This window comes from Astyanax mexicanus, chromosome 1, assembly GCF_023375975.1.
Source record: "Astyanax mexicanus isolate ESR-SI-001 chromosome 1, AstMex3_surface, whole genome shotgun sequence".
Classification (NCBI taxonomy): Eukaryota; Metazoa; Chordata; class Actinopteri; order Characiformes; family Acestrorhamphidae; genus Astyanax; species Astyanax mexicanus.
In genome coordinates, this window is record NC_064408.1 from 101,655,584 (window position 1) to 101,678,611 (window position 23,028).

Below are 23,028 nucleotides of genomic sequence, written 5' to 3' on the forward strand. Positions count from 1 at the left end.
AGCTGTGGTTTCTAATCTCTGTTTACATTAGCTAGAGCTGGGCTTTGTTACAAGGCTAATCCTTTCATAGGATTTCATCTAAACCTTATAGCTATCCTGGACCATATGCAGCATTTCAGCGAAGTCTGGAATCAAGATTTGTTTTTAAATGACAAAGATTAAGACTGCAACAAGAGCTGCGCAGATTTTCTGATCAGACCCACAGCATGTGAAGCTGAATCTGCGCATCTGTTTTACGTCTTCTTAGAATTTGAAGTTCAGCGTCTGTCTTTTGGGCGAAAGCCTCCTTATGCTGTTCTGAGGTTTCTTTTCATTGGCACCTTGTGCAGATGTGACTCACTGTTGATGTTTCAGTTTATCTTAAGGTTTTCAGTGGTGTTAAGGGCAGGTGCAGGTGCTGTGTGCCTGGCTTTGCTAGATATCAGTTCTGTGAGTGTGCCAAATTTAGTGTTTGTAGAAGAGTTTGAATTTTTGGTATGGATTAAGGTTTTTGGACACGTTTTATTTTTATTCCAATTTTTTTTGAGCATTTTGGCTTCATGTGTTTTATTTGAAAGCTTGCAGTACCAATACTATTGCACTTATAGCTTTACTAAAAGTTGTATATAACCACACTTTTCCCTTTCAGGATGCACATGTCAAAAGTGTGTCAAAGTGTTGATTTCTTAGAACTGTTTAAGGAGAAATTATAGTAAAGGAATTATAGTAAAGGATTTATAAAAGGAAACAAAGCTTAGAAGAAGAACAATGTTTATGTGTTGCATAAAACAGACCATCATCCCTTCTCCACCAAACTCTACTGTAGGTACTGTGATATTTGTTAGATGGTAGATAATTTTATCAGGCTGATGATGCTCAGTTCATGTGATGATGTTGCTTCCAGGCACAGTTTGGAGCTCTGTTTTGGAGTAATGACATTTTTACACCTGTAGTTTGTGTAGTTAGTTGTGGTAATAAGCATTATCTTGCTAATACAGCTCTGGAAAAAATAAGAGACCACTTAAAATGGTACGCTTCTTTAATTATACCTAATTGAAAACTTCTGGAATATAATCAGGAGGAAGATGGATGATCACCAGTCATCAAACCAAGCTGAACTGCTTGAATTTTTAGAGCAGAAGTGGCATAAAGTTATCCAAAAGCAGTGTGTAAGACTGGTGGAGGAGAATATGCCAAGATGCATGAAAACTGTGCTTAAAAACCAGGGTTATTATTAAATATTGATTTCTGAACTCTTAAAACTTTATGAATATGAACATGTTTTTTTGCATTATTTAAAGTCTGAAAGCTCTGCATCTTTATTGCTTTAAATGACAATATTTTTATTTGGAATTTGGGAGAAATGTTGTCTGTTGTTTATAGAATAAAACAACAATGTTCATTTTACTCAAACATATACCTATAAATAGAAAAATCTATAAACTGATTCAGAAACTGAAGTGGTCTCTTCATTTTTTTCCAGAGCTGTACATCAGATTAAACTGTACCTTATCAGCAGTTTAGCTTAAATAAAAGGAGTATATTTGATAGCTGAGTCTTATCGAGACCGGATCATGTTCTCACCACAAGTTAACGGCTTCAGAGTTCGTTTGGGTCTGCACCTTTCTAGCTGGTCTCGGTAAGGCTCCTTTATAAAGGGTTTATACATAGTTTATAAAGGAGTTTGTTAATGGTTCTAAATTAAGTTGTAAATCCTTAAAATCATTAATAGCACTTACAACACATACATAGTAAGAACAACAGTGACAATGACTTTTTTACCATATGTAATAAAATAATATAGAAAGTCAGTTTAGTCATTTAACACGTTATTATAGTTAAATGAATACAGCTATTAACAGAAATGTTAATGATGACTGATGTAAAAGACAAAGGAAGATCTGAGGTTTAACAATATAAACGAATTTGGAATCCCTATTTGGTACATGACATGCCAATGTTTCCCTCTCTGTTTATGTTGTGTTGTAACTACTTATTAATGGTTTATAACATAAATAACTACATTAATAATCTCCTTTATTAACAATTTATAAACCCTTTATAAAGGAGCCTTATTTTAAAGTGGTACCGTTATCAGTTAGCAGTAATGTTAGCATATTTCTGGCAAGATAAGCAAGATGTTTTGCAATGACATCCTCAATAACAGTACAATCTTCAATAAAATATACTGAAGGATGATGGAATTCTCAACTTGACAGAAAGGAAAGAAACATTGATTGATTTTTGACGCATTGCTCCTGAACCTCTGGAATATGGCCACCTCTAAAACTCCAGCACATTGTGCGGAGCTGCCGTTTTCCTCTCCCTTCATAAGGCGAGTGCACCCTGCATTTCAATTCACTCTGTGCTGCCGAGGTGTCAGAATTTACGAGGACGAGTGAGGGAGAGGAGAGGCCCACTGATAGAGAAGGAGGGAAAGAGAGGGAGAGAGCAAGAGAGAGAGGAAGGAGGGGGTGAACACTGAGGCTTGGTTCTCCTCCGTGGAGCAGGAGACGCTGCACAAGTGAGGGACTTTTGATTGGCGGCGTGTGGGTGTGAGGATATGAATCATCCAGCCCTTTTTTTAAAAAGCTCCTCGTCTTCTCCTCTCTCATCCTCAGTCCCCGCAAACCTGATTCATCTCCGTCCTCGTCCTCTTTCTGCAGCCGTGACGCTCAAAGAGCGACATTACACTGAGAGGGATGGAGCAGAGGGGGGAGAGCCAGTCTTTACCGCTAACCAGCTGAAAAACTCCCGCGGGATCAAACGAAGCCCCCTGACTGGAATGCTTCAAAGAGTTCCTCAAGAGGCGTGCAGGTTGTCGGTTTAAGGAGTAGTTCAGTGAGGAATCCAATTTACTCAATTTCCACTGTAGTTCATCTGCCAGGACATGACTGGTGCTTGTTCGGTTTAGCACTGGAGCTACAAGGCTAAAGTGGCTAATACGTAATGGAAGCCTGTGTATACCAATTAGCATTTGTTAAATGTCATCACACACTCACCTCGACTGTGCCTGATTGTGGAATCATCTTAAATAATCTGCTTTTGTAGTTTTTGAATGCCTCAGGATGGCTGCTGTTTTTGTTTTTAGCTTAGCAAGCTAAGCTACTTTTTAGTGCAGTATACAATCACAGTACTGTTTTTCTTAACGCTTTTTCTTTTTCCTCCGTCTAGTTGCCAGGTCGTAATTTTCAAGATTTGACTCCATTCCAATTCTAAATATATGTAATAGTGGGCTTGTATACAGCTTTTTGATTGGACGTCTGGTTTTTGTAAAAAAAAAAAAAAATTGTGAATGTACTTTTTTCTCTAGTACATTTTCTCTTTATAAATGGGGAGCAAAAGTGCAAGCCCATGTATGTCAGAATGTTTGAGATACGAAGACCTAATTTGACAGGCCAATAGAAATCATCACATGCTTTCGGAAAATATGCTGGATGGACCAAAACTATGGCGTACAAAAACGGCATACAAATTTCCCCATTACGAATGAACGGGGGGCCCAACATACAGTCTTGCGCAAGTTTGGACACTCTATGTGTCAGCCAACTCTCTAGTACTGTCTCTGTGTGTAGAGGAGCAATTGGACAACCCAGCATTAGGTCACAGGTTTGTGCATAGCAACACCTTAGCAAACGCCAAGCTACAGATTAACAACCACCTAGCAACCACTTGGTAACCACATAGCAATACTATAGCAACCATCATAAATATCATAGCAGCACCTTAGCAACCATCTTGCAACACCTTAACCACCACCTATTGGGACAAACGCTCATTCACTGTTTCTTCCTAAATCAATTGTATTAGAAAAATACTGTATTCTGCTTTTGTTGGAGTAACTGTCTCTACTGTCCAGGAAAGGCTTTCTACTAGACTTTGCAACATTACTGTAAGGATTTGATTGCATTCACTTACACAATCAGAATTAGTGAGGTCAGCATGCTGGATGAGCACCACCCCACCCCACCTAGCTTCATCCCCAACTCCCCCCAGCTAATTTCAAAAGTACAGCACCATCATTCCACATAACACAGATGCACTGCTCCACAGCTCAATGCTGGGGTAGATTTATACCCCTCTAAGCCCGTGCCTGGCATTAGGCGTGGTGCCAGTAGGTTCATCAAGTTTATTTGGTCCACAGAGTTCTGTTTTATTGGAAATACTTCTCTACAGAGACTAGACAAGCTGTGTGTGCATTTAAATAGCTGTGTCAGTTGCGATGGGTGCAACTCAATGCAGTGAAATGCGTTTATTAGAAGAGGAATCCACAAATGTTTGGGCAAATAGTGTATTACTTTTCAAAGAAATTAAATTAACGATCAAAGTGCTTTAGAATAGACTGACATTAACAAGATTAAAATATGTATAAAAAAAGGCGTAGATTGAAAGTAGAATGATCTAGAAGATGAATAACATTTTAGAACCAATAAAAAATTGAGGAAAAAAATTGGCAATCAATAAATGACAAAAAAAGCACTTTCTAAAATAAATATTTACTAAATATTTAATAAACATTTTTACATTGTACTTTTGTAACGGCCTTTATTTTTAAAAAAAGAGACAAAATAAATGATGCTATTTAATTTTTGCAATGGTAAAAAATGGTAAAGAATATGTAGCTATAAACGTAAATAAAAATAACTGGCAACTAAGACCATAAAATAAATCTTACAAGATTAATTGTGAGCTAGCTTATAACATGCCTTGTGGCTCCAGTGTAAATCTATAGAAACAAACTCAGCACACAGCATGTGATTACTGATCAAGTTCATTTGAAACAAGTTATAAAATTGATAGAACTTAATCATTTCCTGATTATACCTTTAACAGTAGTACCCTTAGCAGGGAGGCAGGATAGTCTCTGCCTCCCTCGTTCTTCAGATGCTTGCTGTTTGTCGCTCCCCAAGACAGTGCCTGCCTCGTCTGTTCTGCACCAGATCCTCTCCTAATTTCCAGGCAAATGAGAAGGCCCTCGTGGCTAATGCTTGGTGACAGGAGTCACAGAGGAAGCCCTGTTGCATTAATCATTACAGATCGTGCAGCGCTCTATCACACCACGAGTTCCTCTCGAAAGATACCACACATTCAGCTGTCCAAACACGAGCCTCACTGACAGGCAGCACCTCACCACATCGTCTGCAGTTCAGGAGAAGTTTGGTGAAGATTCAGACCCTCAAATTCCCCCCTTACTTAGTGTTTCATTAGTTCTGCACTGCGGGCTAATGTAGCTAACAAGCAGATTAGCACTGTGCAAACTGCATGCCTAAATCACCACACAGGTGCCTCACATCTCTCTCTGTTTAATTTAATAAACTCATTAATCATATTATGTTGTGTCACAATTCCTCTGTGATGTCAACACACTTTCCAGGCACTTCTATGGTTTTTATACCTTCAAAAGTGTGGAAACATCTAATCAAATACACAGCTCAGATAAGTTGTTTTCACTTTCTGCCAGTTTCTATGCTGTTACAACATGGTCTGTATTTGCTATGGTCTTGTTATGTGGGTGCTGTGGTATTGCATGTGGTTTCAGTGGTGTTGATAGCTGGTTGTTGGTGTGGTTAAGTAGTTGTTATGGTATCACAGATCCCAGGTGCTTGCTAATCAGTGGCTATGGTATTCCAGGTGTTTTTTAATGATTGTTGTCTGGTGTGTTTAAAGGTGGTTGCACTGGTGTGGCTAAAGGTGCTTGCAGGGTTTTCTAAAACGCGTCACCTCTGTGACTAGTGTTTCTGAGTTTTAAGTCGGCTACAGCATCTGTAAAACATATATCTGTCTCTCAACATCAGAATATACGTTCCCATTCTGATCCTTCTCCTGTTATCTTTATCTGAGTGTATGGAAGTGTTGTACAGCTGAGAGGATTCACTAATCGTTAATATTAGTCTCTTGCCCGTATTTTTTGTTTGTTGGACTACAATTTTTCTCGCATGATTTCATGTGAACCATGTTGAACTTTGACCTTGGTAAACGGCAACGTGGTAGAGGCGTGGTTACGGCCGTGGAAATACAGCGCTTTCAAACTTCTCTGCCGCAGGAGAAACAACTGAATCCAAAGGGGGCACCATAAAGGTCTCGTTCCATCATTTTTTTCATTCATTCATAAAATGTCTAGTTTTGGTCTTTAGTATGAATGAATGTCATGTGAGCTGTTTTTTGTAAAAAAAAAAATATATATATTATAAAAAACGCTCTGGTGATCCGGTATAATGCTGCTTAGTACGGTGGTGGAGTGCGCGGGGAGAAACGACAAGATTTTGGCTCTTGAATATTCATACATGCAAACATATCGCCTCTGATTGGCTACCAGCGCTGCGAGGCAGTGAGACCCGCAACAGTTAGAAATGTTTTAAAATAAAGACATTTTTACACTAATAACAGTCTTTGCAATGTCATATGTTACTTAACAACATGTGTAATGCCCTGATAAGTGCAGTTAAGCCACTTAGTCACTTAGAGTCTTAGAGACTCTGTAAAACACCAAATCCACTGGAGATCCTATGTAAACACACAGAGGTGGGTAGTCCAGATCCAGAAAGTAAAAGCTTTTACTTTTAACTAGTATAAACAGAACAGTTTTAAACATACACCTACCTATCTCAATTGTACTTTGCTGGTGGTGTTCCGTAGACGAATTCGAACCATTTGTTTCTTAGCTCTGCATTACTGGGCAAAGCATTTAACACTGATGTCTTATTTGTACAAATAACAGGAACGAACAAGTTTTAAACAACTGATTTCTGAGTGCCACAGCGATGGTTGCCACTGTGTTTCTTTACTGGTGTGGTATTTTGCATGGATGAGTTAAAGGTGGAGGCTATATTCCATCTGTTCCTCTAGTACTAGTATGATTAATATCTCTTGTTTTGTTTTGTCGCATAGAAGCTTAAATTGACTTGATTTTAGAATGACAAAAACAGCTTTGTCAAGAAGTTGGCGTAGACAGGGTGTTTTTCCTGATCGACACGTTTTTTTGAATATTTTCTTTTACTAATGAAGGTTGAGGAAGAGTTTCATGTGCAGCATGCATATACAACTCAGAGAGACCTATTGTATTTCACAAAGAACAAGAAAAAGTGGATTTTAGCGGAATGAGACTTTTATGTGTATGGTATCCAAGGTAGTTGCTAGTCAGTGTCAGTTTCAGGTGGTTGCTAATTGGTTGTTATGATATCCCAGGTGGTTGCTGTGGTATACCAGCTGTGTGCTGGTATACCACAACCCTTGAAATCTCCTTGAATCCTATACTGTTGGTAAGCACTTACTAGTTGGATTGTGGATGTGTTCAGTCAGATCTAATTTGTGGCATAATACTGTATAGTCTTTGGCAGATTGAAGATAAACCATGTTTGGAGGTGGTTTAAAATGTGATTAGATTCAGATTTGTGCAGATGCTTTTTTCAGAGTTAGATTGGATTTCATTGTTTTTTAGCGTCACTCACAATGTGACAAACAACAACCTCATCAAATCTAGAGTATTGGATGTGCAGTGGTCTAAGAAAAGCATCAAAGGGTAGTTACTGACACAGACCTCGATACCGCAGCAACCAATGATACCAAGAACCAAGACACCCAAATCCAAAGAGGACGTGGACAGTTATCTCAAGTGATCTGACTTGAGAAACAAATCTGATTGGCCTGCAGTGCGCAGTCATAACCTGTATGTGCATGGCAGGGGGCTGCAGGTCTTAGACTGAGAAACACTGAGCTTTGGTATCCCAGGTTTTTGCTGTGGTGTTGCTAAGAGCTTGTTTTGCAATGCACATTTATAAGTATAAATCAGATAAGGATGTAGCTTTGATGTCTGTTTTAGATCACTGATTATATCTGCTGAGGGGAAAGTTGTGTAAATGCAGTTTTTGCAGAAGTAAAGTTTAATGTTGTATTTTTGACAGAAATTGCACAGTTGAATTCTTCTGATACTTAAATTGGTCTGTATTGCTGTGCATTAAAGAGTGGGCGGAGTTTGTGTCTGACTGCTGCGAGAAACCCATTTTTAAACAGTTTGTATGCTGACGTACTCTTTGACGAGTCTTTGTTCTGATCTTGGATTTTTCTCTCTCTTCTCTGCTTTTTTGCAGGTGACATCACACAGAAAGGCTATGAGAAGAAGAGGGCAAAACTACTCGGAGCTTATCTTCCACAGCCTCCAGGTACATTTCTTGGTGCTGCTCACAGCTTGGCCTCCCTCTGCTGGGACGCGGGAGCTTATCTCAGCCTAGAGAATGGTGCGCCCAGAGAGTTAAGCAGTGATAGCGATCTGAGCGAGGGAGAGAGACAGAGAGAGAGGGAGACACGTCTTGCACAGCAGATGGTGTCTCCACTACTCCTCCTCCTCCTCTCCTCTTCTTTTTCTTCTTCCTCCTCCTCCTCTTTCTCCAGCAGGCCTGAAAAGCTGCTTTGGGTGTAGGTTTTCTCCAGAGCAGAGAGTCCAGGGCTCGAGATCTGAGCAGAGCAATTCCTCACAGGTATCTTCTGCTCAGCTCCTCAAAGGGTTATATCCACCACATTGTCTCTGTTCTGTTGGATCCCTTTTGTCGAACGATACTGTAATTGCCTAGTTTTTCTCATGGCTCTCTCAAAGCCTCATTAGGAAAGCCGAGCATTCCATAACCTTATCCAGCCGTGGAGCTAATGGAGCTCTCTGCGCATTGCTCCCTGGCCCCCGCTTGCTCTGAGCTGATAAGAGAGTGTCTGCACTTGAATTAAGACTTCTTCATAAGCTTGACTTGAGGGCTTCATAAAGGGTACTCAGAAAACCCTCCTCGCTTTAACACGGGTTTGAACTGTTATAATCTTCCGTAGCTTCGCTTTTTCCGCTTCGTTGAGTAAGAAGACTCTTTCCATGAAATGTGTCCTGTTTGAAACTGGTTTAAATGATGAATATAACAGGAAATTATATTTTAAGAATGCTGCACTGATCTGTGAGATACGTATTCGGGGCATCCTGCATTAAATGTAGATGTGATCAAGCCAGACATCACTAGTCATGATTGCTGGTTATAATTATTACACTGAGGGTGTGTCCAGCACCTGCTCACACTCATAACCCATAACCTGTGTCTACATTAGCTTTAGCTCTTCATTATCTCTCTGCACAGTTGTTTTTGTTCTGTTATTTGTTTGTGTTGACTTTAGTTTCTACCCGTTCTCATTTTTCCGCTTATTCTCAGGCTCCCTATCTCCTTATAAGGGAGTTTTTTCCGGGTCGCATCCCAATTCACTAGCTGGGGCAGCGGCAGTGTCATGGACCACGACCCTTACCCAGGAGTTTAATCCTGCGTAAGGAGCTGTGTGTTTTTTTTTTTCCTTTATTTTTGGATTTTTAAGATTAACTGTTCTGCAATTGAGTTGTCTGTAGCAGCTCATCCTATTACAATTCATTTTCCGATTTTCAAATCGGATTGAATTGTTTCTTTTGTGTCACTTACAGTGTGACAAACAACAACCTCATTAAATCTGGAGTGTGACAAAAATGTAAAAAATTTGTAAAATTGACACCAGAATTGTATTCTGTTCAGTAATGATCATCATGATCAATCATGATATCATCCTTATCGTGGGCAACATATCATGATAATATTACATTGTGTGATTGCCCTGTGTTTCCCACCACAACCCCTGAGGTAACACTTCAAATTCAAAGTACTGTACACACTGCTATCCTATCCTATATCACCAGAATTTTAAGCAAGGCTGCCCAAACATTTGCATGCAACTGTAGCTGCATTTCAAGGGCACTGTGTTTTGCTAGTTGGTGTCGACTAAAGGATGATGTGTTCCCCTCTCAAGATTTCTCTTTCTTGCACTGAGGGAATTTTCTTTCAGTTTTTTTTTCTTTTTTTATTCTGTTCTACATTGTTGATTTATATTATTAAAACTATGAGGAAAATAAAATTGGAATTATGTAGTAAACAAGTAAAAAAAAAAGTTTTTTTTCTCCTTTACCACCTGGCGTAAACTCAGCTGAGATGGTTTAGAATGAGTTGGACTGCAGAGTTAAACAGAAGGAGCCAACTAGTGCTCAGCACCTCTGGGAGCTCCCTCAAAACTGTTGGATAACTATTTCTTGGAGCCGACTGAGAGAATGCCAAGAGCGTGCAAAGCTGTCTAAAGTGTAAAACATATTCTGGTTTAAACTACATAGTTCTGATATCTGAAGTATTTATCTACAATGTAAAAAAATATAAGGATAAAGAAAAAAACATTAAATGAGACGAGGTTGTCCAAACATTTGGCTTATACTATGGGCAGTGATTGCTCTGTGGGTTGAACTCTGGGCCATTGATGACCAGGTGATGTGTTCAATACCTGGGCTCAGCAGCGAGCTTTTAAACAACTGATTTCTGAGTGCCACAGAGATGGCTGCCCACCACTCCGGTCACGTGCACTTACTGTATGCCACTGTGTGTCCTACTGGTCCATATGTGGGGTATTCTACATGGATGAGTTTAAGGTGGAGGCTATATTCCATCTGTTTATCCAGTACTAGTATGATTAATATGGTTCTCTTGTTTTGTCTTGTCTCACACAAGCTTAAATTGACTTGATTTTAGACTGACAAAAACAGCTTTGTCAAGAATCTACAAAGAAACGTATTTCATGTGGTCTTTGTGGGAAACATTGAATGCATATGGTCCCTTTAAAACAGGTGGTCACTAAGGTAGCCCAGCCTTTCCTATAAAACATGTAAAACCATCAATATAAGCGCAAATCTCTGCCCTGCCAGCCCTTGGAGGCTGACCGCCTCTTGTCCTCAAACTGCGAGATGCCATTAGTCGGAACGTAATGGGAACAGGCCGCCGCCATTAGCATGGAGAGATCCTCTGCAAAGTAATTGCTCGTTTCATCTCTGGAGCCTGTGTCACTGTCCGTGGCCATCTGAAGAAGAACGTCTCGCTGTGTGTGTGTGTGTGTGTGTGTGTAAGGGGAGAGACTTTTTCATCCTTTCCAGTACTGAAGTCCTTGGCGTTTTATTTTTAACTGGCGATTTGACATTTCAAGGCTTTTTTCCCGTACCCGATCCGAGCGACTGTACACCGCAACTGCATTGTTGATGAGAGCAGCGTTTGTCGCCATAGCAACAGGCAGCCAGCATGTCCTCTGTCTGGTTGTGAGTAAAATATGACATCATGGCTGCAGCACAGTGTGCTTTTGCTGTGAAGATGGACAGCAGTCCGGTTCCCGTTTCGTTGTGACCTGGGCTCGGTACTAGGTCCACCAGCAAATGTTTAATAAGACCCACTTTAATCTAATTACAAACTATTTTGTCACTTTTTAGACTGATAAAGACAAGACATGTGAGACTGTCTGTCCTCCCTTTGTTTTTAAGCCCGGGTAGGACACGAGGTACAGACTGCCCCCCCCTCCCACACCCCTCTCTGCCAGCACAGACCATGCCTCAGTAGTCTCCTTTCAAAGAGGATGAATACAGTTGACTTCTTGTAGGACTTTTAATGCCTCCATTTACCCACACAGAGCAGGCTGCCTCTGCAGGACACTTTGGCCACTTGCCGGGGCAAGAAAACGTTAACCCAATCAGAAGTGATTGGTGGAAATGACCCTCACTTGCTCACGAGGAGAGTAGAGCTTTAATTGGTCCTGAAATTTTGATACAAACCCAAAAATAGCCCAAGAACTTTCTTTCTCAGTCAGTCTGAACTTGAACTGACTGTAGCCTGAATAAGTTCTGTCTGAGTGAATGTTCAACTAATGCAAATATTTTGTGACTGATGCTAATTATAAGGAGATAAAAAACTATACTGACATAAGATAATTCAATATAATTTACATTTACATGTATATTACATATATTTTAATTTTAGAAAATGCAGTAAATTCCTTTATATGGATTGATATGGTTTTCAGTTTTCAACATATGTACTCCTAAAATCAACACTTCTAAATAAATCTTTGAACTTGGTTTGGAGCAGCAAACATTTACTATATTTTTGATTTATTATTAGGTTTTTATTTATATATTTTTTAGTTTTCCTCATAGAAAATATTAAGTTCAAATTCCATTATAGTTTTTTTCACAAAAACGTTTTTTATTAATCAAAGCATTATCAACCATATTTTTGCCAGTACCAATTGAATTTGACTGAAACCTGATAAAGTTCTCTCAGGATCTGAATGTAGTCTGACAAACTTCTTTCTAAACTCGACTGTAGTCGGCCAAATGCTGTCTAAACTCGACTGTAGTCAGCCAAATGCTGTCTAAACTCAACTGCAGTAAGCCAAATGCTGTCTAAACTCGACTGTAGTCAGCCAAATGCTGTCTAAACTCAACTGCAGTAAGCCAAATGCTGTCTAAACTCGACTGTAGTCAGCCAAATGCTGTCTAAACTCAACTGCAGTAAGCCAAATGCTGTCTAAACTCGACTGTAGTCAGCCAAATGCTGTCTAAACTCAACTGTAGTCAGCCAAATGCTGTCTAAACTCGACTGTATTCGGCCACATACTGTCTAAACTCAACTGCAGTCAGCCAAATACTGTCTAAACTTGACTGTAGTCAGCCAAATGCTGTCTAAAGTCAACTGCAGTCAGCCAAATGCTGTCTAAACTCAACTTTAGTCAGCCAAATGCTGTCTAAACTCAACTTTAGTCGGCCACATGTTGTCTAAACTCGACTGTAATCGGCCAAATTCTGTCTAAACTCGACTGTAGTTGGCCAAATTCTGTCTAAACTCGACTGTAGTCGGCCAAATGCTGTTTAAACTCGACTGTAGTCAGGCAAATGCTGTCTAAACTCGACTGTAGTCAGCCAAATGCTGTCTAAACTCAACTGCAGTAAGCCAAATGCTGTCTAAACTCAACTGCAGTAAGCCAAATGCTGTCTAAACTCAACTGCAGTAAGCCAAATGCTGTCTAAACTCAACTGAAGTCGGCCAAATGCTGTTTAAACTCGAATGTAGTCGGCCACATATTGTCTAAACTCGACTGTATTCGGCCAAATGCTGTCTTAACTCAACTGTAGTCAGCCAAATGCTGTCTAAACTCGACTGTAGTCGGCCACACGTTGTCTAAACTCGACTGTAGTCGTCCAAATGCTGTCTAAACTCAACTGTAGTCGGGCACATGTTGTCTAAACTCGACTGTAGTCAGCCAAAGACTGTCTAAACTCAACTGTAGTCGGCCAAAGTCTGTCTATACTTGAAATTATTTGGCCAAATGCTGTCTATACTTAATTGTAGTTGATCAAATGCTGTCTATACTTGACATTAGTCGGCCAAATTCAGTCTATACTCGACTGTAGTTGGCCAAATGCTGTCTAAAGTTGACTGTAGCCTGCAAAATTCTCCCTATTTACAGTCTAACTTAACTGTAGTCTGTCAAATTCTGTCTAAACTCAATTGAAGTCTTCCAAATTCTTTCTAAACCCGGCTGCAGGCTTCTAAATTCTGTCTAAACTCAACTTTAATCTGTCAAATTCTGTCTAAACTCGACTGTAATCTGAAAATTCTCTCTAAACTCGACTGTACTCTGAAAATTCTGTCTAAACCCGACTGCAGACTTCCAAATTCTATCCAAACCCATAGTCTGTCAAATTCTGTCTAAACTTTACAGTAGTCTAAAAAATCTGTCTGTAGTTCTGTCTATACACAAGTTGTAGTATTATAAATGTCTGTCTGAACCCAACAAAGTCAGCAACATTCTGTATAAAACTGCCTGTAGTGTAGCATATTTTCCAATCCTGACCTGACTAATAATGACACTTTTAAATGACCTTGTCATTTAATTCATGTCATCAGTAAAAAAACAGAAATTAACAGCCTAATCATTTTATTAGAAACTAACCCCTAAATCAGTCTGTGAAATAACAGGTTGTTCAAAACCTGAATGAAAAGTTTAAACATGACCCGAACCTCACAGATATTTGAAAACATGTGTGGGAACCTGACCAAACCCAGTAAGTAGTTCAGTTTCATTCAGTTTGAACAGTTATTTTTATTTTTGTCTGGTGAGGTAAGATGGAGGGGCTAGGTCTTTCAGCATGACGTTCTATTCACCTTTCTGTGTGATGTCTGGTCACAGTAATGCTCTCTACTTGCACCCAACCCCTTCTATCCTCTGTCAGATGCACTGCACATCCATGCATCATCCCGGCTGAACCCGCTCTCTCACCTTTGTGCCTGAGTGAATAAATCTCAGGGCCTGGACATTGCGAGATGAAATTGATTTCTGGCTCAGGGGCAGCTGGGCAGGAGCGCACGTGTCCCTCAGCCTGGGGGACGCCAGAAGACAAGACAACAACATTTGCACAGCAGCCAAGAAACACAACACAGCAGTGCATCGTAATAATGTATTAAAAGCCATCGATAGCTTAAAAGCCTGGATGCACAGTTACTGAAGACAATTCAGAGCAGTTTTTGCCTCCAGTTCAGAAATAGATCTTTGATATTTGTAGTCATATAGATAGTATAGCTGTAGATTGCCTACAACATGTAGATAAAAAATCATAAAGTAAGCTCACATTAACATAAAAATGCTATAATACATATATTAATTATTTAGATAGTTTAGATGATAGATGGCAGTTTTAATATGTATCGTTTAAAACAGATAAATGATCTTCTAGTACAATAAAATTATATATACTAGACTATGCAAAAAATATTGAGAATGCTATGGTTATGGTTTTCACAGCCACACATCAGGAAGCCATGTGTTTTTATGGGTCATGTGACACATTGCTATATCTTTTTGAACTGTTGCCAGGTTCACACTACACAAATTAAGTCCTGATTTGCTAGTCGAATGTTTCAGGGTTTTTGGGAATTGTGGTGTTTTTTGACATAGCAGAGGCTAATTAATATTCGAACATGTGCAAACTACTAAAAGAAGCAATCCTAGAGCTTGGTCCAGTGGGCTGCCAAAGTGCTGCCACTTTGATCAGGAAATCACTGGTTCGAATCCTATTCATGTAGCTTGCCATCACTGATGTCTTGTAATTCCCTGGCATATATCTAGCAGGTGTAATACCTGGACCAGTTGCGGTGTCTAACTCCTGTAGAGTGAAAAGTGTTATGGCTGGAAGTTAGTTTAGCAACTAGCTACAGCCAAAGAAATTGCTTACAGTAATACAGGGTGAGGAGAAACATAACGGTGGAGTTATACAGCATACAAAGGCATCTATTATCTTGCCCATTTTTATTTTTTTCTCTGTGTTTTTTGTCAAATCAGTGCACTGATACAACTTGTTTCCCATTGTTTCTTATGGACGTTCATTTAGGTAGAAAAAAGTCAATGTTTCTTGTCCATGGCATCAGTGTGTTTTTGTGAGTAAATGTTTTTGGAACGCAGACTGACCTGTCTTGGGTTTGGCTTAGTGAAAGATCTTGTGTTATTTTGTTCCTGTGCCACATAATTAGTCACGCAGTCCACACACTACAACCATTAAAAGATTCTCAATTACAAGACAACTAGTCTAGATGATAGTGTGAACATGGCATAATGCCACTGGACAACTCAACTGCCAACTCAGCTAACAGACATCTGCTGTATTGATATAACATTTAGTATTTTACTGATGCTATTTTACATAGTTTTTTTTATTGCATATGATAAAACAGTTGCATGAGATGCTACAAATGAGGGGACAGGTCACTGGCAAAATACACTGTCAGGCCCAAAAAAAAAGTCGCCATCTGAATTTAAGTAAGTAAATGATGTGGGGTTGCTGCAGTTGGTCAGGTCTAGGTTCAGCAACAGTATGTGCTGAAAGAATGAGGTCAGCTGACTACCTGAATATACTGAATATAGACCAGGTCATTCCATCATGTTAGCAGGGCCAGGACGTAGTGAGCCAGAAACAGGGTCGGTACACAGATAAACAATAAGGAGTAAAGGGATAAGGCAAGTGAGTAGTCAGAGAGGAAACAAGGTCAGCAACTAAAGATCAACAGCAGAACTATAGGGCTAGACAAGAGAGTAAACTAAGAGCAGAAAGGGTCGATAACAATAAGGCAACAAAGCAAGGAATTCGCGTTATAACAGAGCTAATAAACTAGCTAATACTTGGCAGAGAACCAAGGGAACATAGGGCTATTTATACAAACACAAACAGGTGTGGGAAATGAGCAGTCAGAAGGAGGGAGAGGCTGAACGCTGCAGAGTCACGTGTTCAGCCGAATCACTGTAGTTCATGGGCTGAGAATGCTGGGAAATGGAGTCTTTAGGAGAACAATTGTACTGAATGGGCAGACTGACAGCGCCAGATGACAATGTCAGGATTCATGGGGCTGGAATTGTGAAAGAGTGATTCAGGGAGCATGAGATCATCATTTTCACACATGGATTGAGGGTTTACCACAGAGTCCAGACCTTAACCTCATTGAGAATCTTTGGGATGTGCTGGAGAAGGCCTTGTGCAGTGGTCAGACACTACCATCATCAATGCTGCAAGATCTTGGTGAAAAATCAATGCAACACTGGACTGAAATAAATCTTGTGACTTTGCAGAAGATTATTGAAACAATGACACAGTGAATGTGTGCTACAATCAAAGCTAAAGACGATCCAACAAAATATTACAGTGTGTGACCCTTTTTTTTTTGGCCAGGCAGTATATGAAATGGAGCTCTTATAATGCTTGACCTGATGTCCTTCAAAAAAAATGGAAAGCCAGTTTACGAGAGAGGAGGATTGTCGATGATGTTATGATGTTACTGGGAAAAAGTCTTTATAGGGAAGTCTTTTCACTTGGGAGCTTTCTTTGCATCTTTGCTGGGCAGTTGTTTCCAGTCACACAACACCATGCTCTGATCTGAAAAAGTAAAATGAGCTTTTTAGATACTCAGATATTTTAAATCAGTATGAAATCTGATTAAAAATCTTAAATGAATAGTTTGTAGCATTTGATGATACAGTAAGTAATGCCTGGACCTCAATAATCAGACTTCTCTTGCTAGAACATCTCAGCACTGCAACACAGCAGCAGCAGCAGCAGCCTGGATCCAGCGAGCCTGCCCACAGCTTTATATACCTACAGTGAAAGCCTTAAAGCAGGTTATCTACGCTCTGCCTCTGCAGCAGTTATAGCTACCCACAACAGAGGGAGAGAGGAAGAGAGAGGGAGAAGGAGAGAGAGAGTGACAGAGTCGGGGACAAAGAGATACAGAGAAGAGAGAGGGCGTGAGACGAAGAGAGAAGGAGGAAGAAGAAATAGAACAGGAGGAAAAGAGGCTGCAGGAAATCGGGAATGCAAATGGCCAAGGCAGGTGCACAAGGCAAGAGTTACAGAAGTGTGTGTGTGTGTGTGTATGCACGTGTGTGTGTGTGTGTGTGTAGGGGGGATAAAAGCAGAAAACACCCCAAGCGGGGTGTGTATGAGTGAGGGAGAGAGAGAGAAAGATGGAGAGAGGAGGAGAGTGGTAGATGCAGAGATGTGCGAGGTGAATAAGTAATAAAAGCAGGCCTGCAGTGCTTTCTTGGTTCTTGCTAGGTTGCATAATCATCTCTCTCTCTCTCTCTTTCTCTCTCTTTCTTTCACTCTCTCTCTTTTTCTCTCTCTCTCCCTCTGTCTTATCCCTGTTCGTCCTTCAGGGCTGGAAGCATCCATGGCACACGAACGCAGACCGCCCATGGGCCCCTCCTCCGCCTCCCGATACCACCGCAGACGCTCCTCTGGCACCCGGGATGAACGCTACAGATCAGGTGAGTCTGCAGGCAGCACGCGGCCGTCTTATTACAGCATCACCTACAGCGCTGTATAATGAGCTCATTCCTGTAGCATGACAATCAACACAGCAGAATGTCTTTGTTTCATTAAGTCATGTAAATTAACCTTCAGTGCTTCATGAATACAATCAGAGAGATGATTCAGCAACCAGAGGGTTTATATTAGTTCTGTTGTCTTATATTAAGAACTACTCACACCTCGTGTCTCTAACGTTAAGGGGATAATTCAGGAGAAAATCACACAAAGAACACAAATAACTAGGCTTTTAAGATTACTTAAGAAGTGTTTGTTGTCTGATGTTTTATTATTTACGTTTTTACTGGAGAAGGGAGGCTAATGGCTAATGGTATTAACTTGGGATGTCCCAATCCTGCTTTTACTGAGTATTGGCTAGGGCTGGGTATTAACTAGAGGCTGACGATACAATACGATTTATTAAAAAACTCCAAGTAAGCAAGGCAATATACTGTGTTTTTTTTATAAGAAAATAAAAGGAAAACTGTGAAAACTTCAAAAACACACCATAGTAATTGGGTCTATGTATTGGCAAGAACTAGCATAACATAATATGCATTGCAATGCAGGGCTTACGATTCAATATATATACACCACAATCTTTTGAGACACTGTAAGCAAGGTGATATATTTATTTTGTTTAAATCAAAATAAAAACTTGACTTTTTATCCCATCAGTACAGTGGTAACTGAAAACAAGAGCACAGTCAGGTTTTAAACACGAAACAAAAATAATAAATGTCTGACACCAGTTGTACCATGTAAATATTGTCTTACTTAAAAATCAATACTTGTTAATAACAATCCATGCAGAGCTTTAAAACATTATGGTGCACTAGTGCAGTGGTGGTGGCTCAGTGGTTAGAGCACCGGGCCATCAACGACAAGATTTGGCGGGCTGGAAGTGTTGGGCCCTTGAGCAAGCTCCTTATCCCTCACTGCTGCCCACCGCTCCAGGCATGTGTTCTCACCAAAACACTGTGTGTGTTTTCTGAATGTACTCACTATTGTTTAGGTGTGTTTTAACTGCACGGATGGGTTAACAGTGGAGGCCAAATTCCATTTGTGCTCACATTAGTATTCAGAATATATATAAGCCTTGTCTTGTCTTGAAATTTTTAATTGATTAGAATTTTCGGACACCTTTAGTATTGACCAGCCTGATCCAATCCCACACTATTTTTTTTTTAGATATAGTACAGGCAGACAGTTATGATTAAATGTGCTGTTTTTTGTAAACAATTCATATCATGTGAATATTCTGATTTGTGAGCAAAAGTATTGGGACATTCTTAAATCAATTGAGCAACTATATTTACTGTCCAGGGAGTATTTGATTCAATTGTTTATTTGGCATCTATACTCAGAAATGGGACTGGGCTTTTTATGGGTTAATGAATAGTTTACATGTGGCAGACAAAGAATGGTATCAGACAGTGTTTTATATTGCTAGATCTCTATGTTTATCTATGTTGTTAGATCCCTTTGTTCTGACTGGATAAAAAGTACAATTTTAACTCTTTTCTTACAGTCACAAAATATTGCGATATATTAACTAGTGCTGGTATACCACGGGGTGAACTTGAACCAGTATGCGTTTCTTTTATACCGTCATACCTCTAGAGGGCGCTGCAGAGTGCTATGCGGGAAAACACAGTCAAAGAAGAGAGTGAAACGCTGGTCTAGCTCCGTCCTGCTGAGAAATCAGAACACCTCCTGCTGCTGTTTCTACTGTATGAGTGTTTTTTATCCCAGTAAAATAAAGCAGTAACTACAGCCCTATTAAATATAATAATACTGTAGCATGAAGAATGATCTGAATGTATTTGTAACTGGAGAAAGAAAGGAATTGCAGCTGATTTAAATACTGTAATGCCTCTAATGGCTTCAGAAAAACATTGTAAATTAATATTAAACTTGTATCTAACTTGTGCAATAGAACTTTTGAGAAATATCTCTTTGAATACTTAAACACTGAGTATTTTAGGTTTGTTTATAGTGTTTATAGAACTATTTATTAAAATACTTAATTTTGTAAAGGAAGCTGTGTTAAAGTTGCTGGCTTATCTATTTTTAAGGTCTACGTATTGTTTAAGTACATTCTTTAGCGATAATAATCAAAGCCTTAATTTAAAGCCTTAGTGTTTTATATTATATGTACTCCTAACAGTACAGTAACTCACAAAAAAAATTTTTATCCCAGTCCTGCAAAAAAAATAAATAAATAAATAAAAAAAAATAAAATAATAAAAATACCGTGATATACCATGAAACCGTCAGAATCTTGGAAAATACTGTGATATGCATTTTCGGCCACACCGCCCAGCACTAATATTAACATATCCCCTGTACCTGTACCCTGTACCTGTGGTATCACCAAGTTCTTGCTAATACACAGTCCTACTGGAGTCTGTGTGTTAATGTTGTGACTAGCTTATCTCAGGGCCCGGCTCGATTGGCGTGCAGTTAACCTCCTCCCTCAGAGCAAATATATGGCAATTGATGTGTCAGCAGACCTAAATTTCTGATTGGATCTCTGTTTGAAGTGTCTCATGGCCTAGGAGTGCTTTGTGCTTTATCTTTTACAGCAGAAATGTGACGTATGCGTATGCGTGTGTGTGTGTGTGTGTGTGTGTGTGTGTGTGAAGGTGAGATTAATCTGTGAGGAGCTGGAGGTGTTCAGTAAGCGGATTGATTCAGACTTCTGATAACTTCTGACTGTTAGTTTTTCCCGCCTCTTTCTTTGAGTCATTTCTGATGGAAAGCCACTTCTCAAACAGATAGCGCTATTTTTAGACCGTAAACATCTAAATAACTCAGTGTTTACATAGAGCTGCAGTAATCAAGATGTACAGTTTGGAGTGTGGATAAAGTGCATCTGCTGGAAAGATCAAATGAGACACTAACGAGGATTTGTCACTGTAACGCCTGTTGTTGTTTCATAAGACAATTGGAAAAACTGTGTGCTGTTCTGTTTCATAACAAGACATCTTACGCTTGCTGTTGTTGACCATGTTTTTATAAAAGGATGTGATTTGAAGAAAATTAAAACTGATTACTAATTACTGACTCACTGGTAACAGTTCACAATGTTGTAGCATGACAGTGTCAGCCAGTACTAGTGAGGAACTCTTTACTTTAGCCCAGCTGAGCCACTGGGTTAATACCATTTCTAATAGTGATTATGAGCAATTGCCTAGCTAAGGTTAGATAACCTTAGCTGAAGCTCATTGATTACCTGTTTGAGAGAAAAGGATCCAGCTTGGCATTTGTATGGGCTAATAATTGTTTGTTTTTTTGCAAAACAAACAAACTGCACTGCAGTGTTTTTGCCTGCTATTACGTTTCATACCTGGCAATCCGGGGTGTGGAAATGGGAATGGGGAATGGGCAGTAGGTGGGATCAGACACTAAAGCAATCAGATTTCTGCTTTGTTAGGGACAATTCAAAGAAGAACAAACAAACATCAAGAGCTGCCAGCACTTAAACTTAGAAGGGCAGTTAGAAACAGGCAGACAGGAAACAAAGCCACAGCATTTACAGTACAGATTTTTAAAAGAAAGGAACATTCAGTCTATATATAGTCTTAGTCACAGTCTGAGAAACTGACCAATCATATTTCTTTGATATGTAATGACACAAATGGATAATTGTATTATTTAGTAGATAAAATATACAATAACATACTGGTCCTTTAATCAATTTTTTGTCTTAAAAATACCTTTACACTTTTTCGTATCAGTAAGTAAAGCAGTGCTGAGCAATGTGTGTGTCTACTCGTCTGCACAAATCTGGCCAACCGCAGTAAAATTGTGGCTAGACCAGCAGTGGACCACCCTCTTTACTGATTTCCTGTCAAACTGTGGGCAGCTTTAACTGGATTGACTGGTTTTTTTTTTGCTCTTTGCTTTAAACAGGCCTTTTGCTTTGGCAGGGTGATTGGGGTCATTATCAGATTTCTGGAGGCAGACTGCTTTTAAGAATCAGCCTGAATTCAGCACCGCCCAGCTCCTCTCATTCAGCCCAAATGACCCTTAGTGAGACTGATTTTCTCTGTACTGTCTTTACAGCAGGACTGTGTGCTCACTCTATTCAGTCCTCAACTGAACATAGCATTAGCCCTGTGTTCTTGGGTTTGGCTGATGATAAAACACTATTTCAGTGGTGTAACGATTCATATATTTACAGTACAATTTTGAGATCAAGATTTTTCAAGTTTCAAGATTCCAGTTACCTGGTAGACAGCAAATATATGCCTGATTGTAATTATTGCAGCTCATATAAATATATGGTCATACGCTGCCTGCCCCCTAGAAAAGTATATGATGTGGGGTTGATGCTGCAGTTGGTCAGGTTTAGGTTCAGCAACAGTATGTGCTGAAAGAATGAGGTCAGCTGACTACCTGAATATACTGAATATAGACCAGGTTATTCCATCAATTGATTTTTCTTTCTTCCTTAATGATACAGGTATATTCCAAGACAACAATGTCAGGATTTATGGGGCTGGAATTGTGAAAGAGTGATTCAGGGAGCATGAGATCATCATTTTCACACATGGATTGTTCACCACAGAGTCCAGACCTTAACCTCATTGTGAATCTTTGGGATGTGCTGGAGAAGACTTTGTGCAATGTTCAGACTCTACCATCATCAATGCTGCTGCAAGATTTTGGTGAAAAATTAATGCAACACTGGATTGAAATAAACTTTGTGACGTTGCAGAAGCTTATTAAAACAATGACACAGTGAATGTGTGCCACAATAAATTATAAAGGCGGTTTAATGAAATATTAGTGTGTGACCTTTTTTTGGTGGCGTTTATTTTGGCCGGACACTATATTTTAAGTCATTTATTTTGTTTATGGGTATAATCAGTTTTAGAAAGAATCTGATGTGTGCAGGGTTTTGAAGGTAGCATATGTTTTCCCTGATTTTGTGACATTTTGTGACTAATTGGTGTATCCTGCATAAATAAATACAGTGTAGTTTCTGCTACTGCCAGCTGTCTGCCATCCAGACACTTTCAGATGTAAAATAACAAAGTGGGTTTATTAGTTTAACCAAAAAAGTTGTACAGCAGTAACTAGTTAAACAAGGGAACAGTAAATAACACTCTGTATTCTATTAACATCGATGGCAGGACTTAACACTAAGCATGACAAACGGAAAGAAATATGTTAGGACTGTCTATGGGTAAGAACCTGAAAATACGTCATAATAATTTGCTTACTATTTAACATGTTGCAAAATATTGCTACACTGTAGGCATATTTTTAAATGCACATTTTTGGGAAACTGTATCAAAGTAACAGTAAAGTTTACTTGATATATAAACAGAACA

The 23,028-nt window shown here is 39.4% G+C and overlaps 1 protein-coding gene across 11 annotated transcripts in view; it reads left to right on the forward strand.

Moving 5' to 3' along the window:
- The window catches only part of dip2ca (disco-interacting protein 2 homolog Ca), a 190,742-nt gene that overhangs the window by 80,966 nt on the left and 86,748 nt on the right, over positions 1 to 23,028 (forward strand). For 10 of the 11 annotated variants that reach the window (XM_022681072.2, XM_022681076.2, XM_022681074.2 and 7 more), the window contains exons 2-3: positions 8,067 to 8,138; positions 17,533 to 17,643. In XM_022681072.2, coding sequence (XP_022536793.1) covers positions 8,067 to 8,138; positions 17,533 to 17,643 — 183 coding nt within the window. The remainder of the gene's footprint in view (positions 1 to 8,066; positions 8,139 to 17,532; positions 17,644 to 23,028) is intronic. The other variant, XM_049463090.1, reaches the window with a different exon arrangement.